Source organism: Trifolium pratense, linkage group LG5 (genome assembly GCF_020283565.1).
Source record: "Trifolium pratense cultivar HEN17-A07 linkage group LG5, ARS_RC_1.1, whole genome shotgun sequence".
NCBI lineage: Eukaryota > Viridiplantae > Streptophyta > Magnoliopsida > Fabales > Fabaceae > Trifolium > Trifolium pratense.
Genome location: NC_060063.1, coordinates 8,337,723 through 8,345,512, shown reverse-complemented (window position 1 = coordinate 8,345,512; position 7,790 = coordinate 8,337,723). Strand labels below are relative to the sequence as shown.

General features: G+C 30.4%; 1 protein-coding gene across 1 annotated transcript; it reads right to left on the bottom strand.

The window, feature by feature from the left end:
* Positions 1 to 262: 262 nt before the first annotated feature.
* Positions 263 to 883, bottom strand: LOC123885980 (fasciclin-like arabinogalactan protein 4). Its single transcript, XM_045935320.1, has one exon. It carries the CDS (start codon positions 881 to 883, stop codon positions 263 to 265), a length of 621 nt encoding a protein of 206 aa, XP_045791276.1.
* Positions 884 to 7,790: the final 6,907 nt, after the last annotated feature.

Genomic DNA, 7,790 nt, shown 5'->3' with positions numbered 1-7,790 from the left:
GTTTAAAACACAGCCCAATTAATTCCTAATTCATCACAACATTGTAAAGTAACTTCCAATCATAATTTCAACATAAAAGTGAACAAGCACAATTCTATATCGAGTTAAATGCTAATTTAACACTTGCTTAATAATTGGGGGAAACTAATTACTACAATATCATTCCAATTCATTATAGATTGAAATTTTTGGTTCTTACAAAGTACAAGGAAAATAAAATAAAAAAAGTACAACATAAACTATAAACTACTAACCTACCATACTAAATACAAAGTACAAGGAAATAAAAAAGTAAAATAGGAAAAAACTGAAAGCCGCAAACAGCGGCGGAAGAGCCATCAGCTGTCTTCTGTGGCGGAGGAGCAATATCAGGAAGGTCTCGAGGAAGCAACACTTTAGTGATGCCATACATCGCAATTGGAGAGTGGTCATATATCGTCCGAGTTACTAAACCTCGGACGAACTGGTTGCTGACTTCAATGGAGCCGTTACCTTGGAGAGTGATATTCATCATATATTTTTTATCCCCCATGATTGCAGTTCCCATCGTGGCTTCCAAGTGCCACACTTTTGCAGTTTGGAGAAGGAGGGAAGGAGATAGATAATCACTTACCATATGGCATTGGAGCACGAAGTACTTGTTCTCGATCGGAAGGGTTTTGTACCTGGAAGCATCCTCAAAAGCGTGATCCTCCGGGACAAAAACAGTTAATTCAGTTTTGGAGTTGATATCGGTAATGTTAGCGGAAAGAAATTCATGAGAAGCTAATTTGAAATCGTGAGACAGCAACAAGATTTTGGGAATGTTAAAATAGGATGATGAAGATGATGGTGTTGATGATGATAAGATTATGAAGATAATGGTGATGACGATTTTCAACATTGTTGCAGAGTTTCAATTTGCTGAAGGGAGATATTAGATATATGCTTAATGAAGGGAGATATGTATATATATAGATGGGTGAGATCTGTTTGAGTTTTGCAGGTTCAAAAGCAAGAAAAGATAGTGCATCTTTGAGTTTGTGGAGAGAAAGTCATTAGCATGAAAAGTAACAAAAGAATATTATCAAATCAAAAGAAAGACCACTTGGAAGATGAATTACTGAGAATAGTAAGTAGTAGAAATAGTTAGAAATTGGGTTGAGTGCTTAAAATGTAAAAGTATTATTAATCTTACTGGCACTGCCCAAAGTAAATGTGACTTAAGGAAGTGGGGATCAACGTCGTAGGTAGATGCACGGAAATAGTTAGGAACATGCATGTGAGAAAAGCTACTAACCATGCACAAAAATAGTACTACTTGAACCCATCAAAGAAAAAATAAATTAGGAAAAAGACAAATTATTTGAAGTTGATAGAATGAGAAAAGTTAATTACACTTTATCAACAATAAAATTATTCAATTTATAAGAGTTTTTTTTCCCCTTGTCAAGGGTTTGTTTTCTAACTACAAAGATTAGTCACCACTAACACTTGCAGAAACTTCGTCCCTATATTGTAACCAAAAAAATTATATTACTTCAATTCCTTTTTGTAAAAAACTGACTTTTTAGGTTTATTGAATAACAGATGTTTTTAGTCTATAATATATACAAGATCCATCAAATATGCAATGAACCTAAAAAATGAGATGTTTCTTAAGTGTTTGGTTTGAGAAAAAGATTATGGAAAAGGAGAAAAACCCGATCGAAAATCAATGAATTTGGACCTTTCTCTCAAACCAAAGGCACACTAAATTTTTGTTTAAAACGATAAGCTCACTACTAAATGCACTTATGGTAGAAAACTATAATCGATCTCAGCCGTTTAATCAACGGACGAAATTGTTTTAGATAAAAAGACTCAATTTTTAATCTAAGCACTCCGATTTTTAATTATGGTTGAGTTTTTTTTTTTTTTTGGTTTAACCACCAGTTTACTCTGGTTCGGGGGTTTGTTCTGGCATCAAGTGGTTTCACTCCTCCCGATCGCAGTTGTGGGGATCGAACCGTAATCTTCCCTACTAAGTTCAGCGTCAATCACCACTCAACAAACTAACGATTGGTTGATGGTTGAGATTAGAATCACTGTAAAACTACGTCCAAAAATTAATGCATCTTATCTTAATCCCCACTAATAGGTCTTAATTAGGTAGAATATTTAATACTAACGCAGATTTAATGTTGTTAAAAAAGAAAGAAAGATAGATATGTGCACAAACTCAACTATCCAGTTAATAAACTAAAATTATAAAATATCTAAAAACTAGAACATCGAATCATGCGGTGTACGGGTCTGATTAGCTGTAAGATATATAATGATTAAATAAGATATGATAATTCAAATAATGTAAAGTATATGAAAAAAGTTGAGTAACATTAAACGATAGTTCAACAATAATTTTGGATAAATATTTATACAAAGAAAATTATGTTATATTACGGAAGACTTCCTTATAGACCACATTCGAAGTCTTAGTCGTATCTTCACCGTCGTCATCGGTGATCAATATTTTTAATCCTTTTCTAGAAGTAACTCTTGAAATTGCAACATACAACTGACGATGTGAAAACACTGGCGACAGAAGATATATCCCAACATGTTATAAAGATTGTCCCTGACTCTTTTTAATAGTCATCGCAAAAGAAATCATTATAGGAAATTGTCTCTGTTGAAATTTAAAAGGATATAGCAAGAGAAAAAAATATATTCTAAGGTATATAATGATTTTGTGGTCTTTAGGACGACTATATGTTATAAGGTATTTTTATGAGTGAAATATTTTTGAATAATTTTGTGGTCTTTAGTTGTGAAGAATTTTTTTTTCTACGATGATTTTAAGATAAGTAAATTCTTAGAGAATATCTATGAAGTAATATGATTTTTAGAAAAATGCTTTTACCATATTCTGAATTAGAGATTGGAGGTTTTTCTTAAAGCTGCAAAAAATATTTTTATCTTTGCAATTTTCTTGCTACTTATGTTATTGGCTTTTGTTTAGATCAGAGTGCGCAGCAGAAATACGACGTTTAATATATTTTATGTATCACATTATTCTTAAACTTTCCTATCTTGTAAAAATTTATTTAGGGAAGTACTTTACCTAAAGAGTTTTGGAAATTTTACTTCAAATTTTTTTTCTATTGTCTAGTTTTGGGGACTAAACTAATTTTTGGTGGGTAGAGAATGTAAGACCCGAGAAATTTATTTTAATATATAGAAAACTTTTTTATTTATGTGTCAAAATATTTTAACTTCATCGTTTATAACAAGTGGTTTTAATACTTTTGATTTTATGAGAGAAATTTACTTAATTTTTTATATGAAACTATTTTAAGGGGGTAATAATGTAACGCCCCAATATTTTATATGTTTCTTTGTTTGCGATTTTTATTGAATTATTATTATTATTATTATCTTATATATTTTATCTAAAGTGTTTAATAAAACTTTGCCACTACTTAGTTTATTTAGTTATTAGGAACTCTTATATTGTTTAGTTATATTTATTTAATTTCTCATCATGCACTTTGGTTTCACGTGGAATGGCATGGGCTCCCATATTTTGTTCTATCAATTTACATTAGAGACAACAATGATTACCATTATTACTTCCTAATTATTTTGATCGGGTACTTCCTCACGCATTGATTTCATTTTAATAGCCTTAATATTATATTACACAACCTCTCAATTGTCAACCAATTAATCCTATTAACTTTGATGCCTATATCTGGTAAGAGTCCTTAAATTTGCAAATCATTTCCTCCTCTATTCCGATTTTTGGTTGCCACATTTGCTTCTCTTAATCACATGTTTTTAAAAGTCAATAAAATGTCATTATACACTAGAACTTTGACCCATGCGGTGCATGGGTCTAATTGGGTGTAATATGTAACAATAAAAAATAAAATACAAAAATTCTAAGAGCATTTTCAATAAGAGTAGTATAGGAAATTTCATGGACTAATTATTCTATATTTGTTTATGTGCTTATTTTATATTTTATATATTTTTTAAATAATTTTGGAACCCCATCGTTTTGTTTACTTATTAAAAAAAAAATTACTGATAACTAAAGGTTAAAAAATTGATGATAATTAAAGGTTAAAAAAAAATTAAAGACATAATCAAGAACATAAACTTAATTAGACATCCATAAATAAATAAAAATTGCGATTAATTCCGCCGTTCAAATTTATTGAAAACAGGGTTAACATATTAGGATTCCTAAATTCTTTCATAATTGAAGCACATGTTTTAGCGGTTGAAAGGTTTTATTGTAAGTAAGGGATACATGTTCAATGACAAATCTGTATTTTGTTAATATAAAGCTGCAATAAAAAGAAAGAGAAAATGAGAGGGGAAAAAATTTGGTTTAGGGTTAGCTTATGTTGTGCAATGAAAATTTATGGTGCTTAATTGTCGTATGAAATCTTTCCTATGAAAGTTGATGGAGCTTAACACTTTGTGGACATAGTTTAAATCACAATTGGTCTGCTAGTGCATATTGTATCAATTGATCATCGGTTAATATTAAATCTGCAATGTTAAAATCAAAATAATGAATGTGATTAGTGACATGACTATGGTTGTGTTTGGTTGTATTGCAAAAAAAAAATTGATTTAGCAAAATTGAGTTTGATAATAACTTTCCAAATTACACGTGATAATAACTTTCTAAATCTCACATGATAATTATTCTCTAAATTTATGATCCGGTAGAAAAAAAACCATTGATCAGGAAAGACATAAAAATATTTCGTGATGAATAATATAGTCAACAATAATTTTGATATGATATACTTTTAAAATTGATGGTGCTTATCAATTATTGCACATAATTTTAATTAGAATTGGTATACTTGCCATAGTGGTTGGAAATATTGTCTTTCACTAAAGGGTTGTGGGTTCAAATCCTATTTAAGACAAAATTGTATTATTTTTTAATAAAAATTGCAAGATAAAATGGAGGAAAAACAGAGAAAATAAATTAGGTTTAAAGTTTGCTTATGTATACAAGCTTATAATATAAAAGATTACTATTACCTTGCCTAAAAATTATAGGAGCAGAATTATTCCACCTGATTGAAAACAATTCAAATTCACATTTGGACTTTTCATTCTTCCTTTGACCCGAAGCATACCATAACCGCCACATAGCTGGCAGCCTGTTTCATGCCTAGTTATTGCTATTTATTTTTAATTAGTCTTATTTTATTTCTTAATCGTAACTAATGCTAATAATCCCTCCTCTCATTTCTCCTCTCGTTTTGAATTCCATATTAATACCTTGCATTTTCTATATTTAAGGAGATATTACTCTACATTAGTGCATGTCTTTGGCCAAAATATAATGAAGCATTCTTGTAGCCCCAAATTGTTCACGTGTACTCGCGTCAAGTTATTTGCAACTATTGCATGCATATCCTGCATGCTAGCTAAAACCTATCCTTTCCCATTAACCTCCTTACGCTAATAACCTTTTCTTCCCTTGTAACTTTCCTTAAACCATGATGGTGCTTCAAACCCGAGTTCAAACTCTTAACATCTATTTTCACAATTCCCGTACACAACACGCGGTGTTTCATATTTAAAAGTCGGATCGTCGAAACGAGCTCTGGAGCATGAGATGTCGTGTGTGCTTTGTAGCTGTGAAGTTAACTAGTATAGTGCTTGGAAGGAAAGCGTCTGAGGTAAGAGCTTTTTCCCCATACATTCACGCTACATAGGAATTTGTTGTGTAATGATGTTGGAATATTTTACAATATTCCAATAATATTATGTGGGCAAATATCTTTATATAATTATATTAGCTATTTATCAATTAGGAGCCTTAATTGATTAAGTGATCAAATAAAGTTAAAAGGCTAATTAGATTTCTATTTAGAATTAATTGATTAATTAATTGGATATGGGCTCAATATGAGTGGATGTCAGGATGGCCCATTTCGGAATAATGGGAACCCTAATTGGCCATCACACTATATATAGGCTATGGTCCCCAATATACCGGACACACCACATATTGACTCTTCTCCCCATCTGAAGAGTCCTAAAGGCATAAGGAGTCCTGGTTGAGGAAGAACCACAAGCCAACGGATGCTCGTCGTCCGTCTCTCTCTTTGTGTTTCAGGATTACAACGGTTAGTTCATCTAATGGATTCGTCATCCAGGTATTCCTAACACTAATCTTTGATAAATCAACATGTCGCAGATCCTGTTTTATATACATGCTCATATGTTTATTTGGCTTCCGCACTAAAGTAAGATTATGGATTTAATCTTTGTTATTAAGAGCATGTATATGATTAAATTATTAAGTTAATTCTAACAAATGGTATCAGAGCGGGTCTTCATGTTTGGTTTATTGGGATTGAGCGGGTTGGGAAAGTAAGGTTGGGCGTTGCAATATTTTCTTTATGGTTACGGCAGTCTTGATAATTTGAGATATGGTTATGGAGTATATATCTAGTGATTATATGCATATATATTTTCCCTTTCGTTCTTCCTGTAAATGTATGTGCCTTTGCTACGATCGTATGTCCATCACCTCATGCTTAATTTGAGTTTTTTCTTAAAATTTTGGTTTTGGTTTATGCCATTTGGTCTTTGGCAATTTTTGAGCAAACATGAATCGGTGGCTTTATTTAGTTTCAAAATTTAAGGGATCGTAATTATTTGGTATTTATTATGATGATCAATTAAGTTTGAAAAGGTTTTGAATATCGATCGGGGCCGATTTAGTCACCTAAAAGAAAAGAAAACACGTCACTTTAAAGTTATAATGCATCTGGTTAAAGGCATATTTTTGTTTTCTTTATATTACGGTATTGTTTATAATTATTTATAAATACATCGCTTTAAAGTTTATGATCCGGGTGAGAAAGTTTCTTATTTTCTAATAAAATAAGGTTTCAAATTTTGACAGCAAAACAAATTGGATCCGGTATGTAATATATTGCACATGTAATTCGTTTGAATTTTATTTGTTTTGGATCTTCTGAAATTAGCACTAGCTATTGATTGGTTTTGACTACAAATATTTAGGTTTTAAGTTAAATCAAAGATCACAGATTTTGGGATATATATTAGCTAATATTGGATTATGTGGATTTCAAGAATTTCCAGTTGTGTGATTTTAAGGGCTTGGTGTTAATTAAGATCCAATACATAAGGTGTAAGAGGTAGCTAATATGAATTTTGGTGACTTCCAGTTTTTTAAATAAAAGCTTGCGGTTTGACTTATGCTCTTTAGCCATTGTTATAGCAAATAAGGTTTATTTAAGAATATTAGGTTAATTTCGGTTCGAATCAAATTTTTAGTTTGACTTATTCCTAAAGATTGATCTCTAAAATTAAGGATTTATATTTGATTTGAAATTATAAATTGATTCACATTAGTTTTGTACTTAAAGTTTATTTTGAGAAATAAGGCAGATTTGGTAAATATATATATATTTATTTGTAGAAGATTAATTGCCGTTAAATAGCAATTATAAGGATTCTCAAAATATTTTGATCAAATTTGGTATGTACAAAAAATTAAAGTTTTGATTCTTTAAATTTTTTTGGAAATATTGATTCTATAACTATTTGTTTAATTATAGACATATAAAGTTTTGGTTTCCTTCGGTTTTGGAAATACAAGTATAGAATTTCATTCATTTATTTAAAGAATCATTGAGTATCTGAATCAATTGTGGCATGAATATTTTTTTGGTATATATAAGGATTTAATTTTTAATTGAAATTAAATATTCGGTTTATAGTATGATTATGATGTTTAAGTTTATTGTTATTAAACTTCC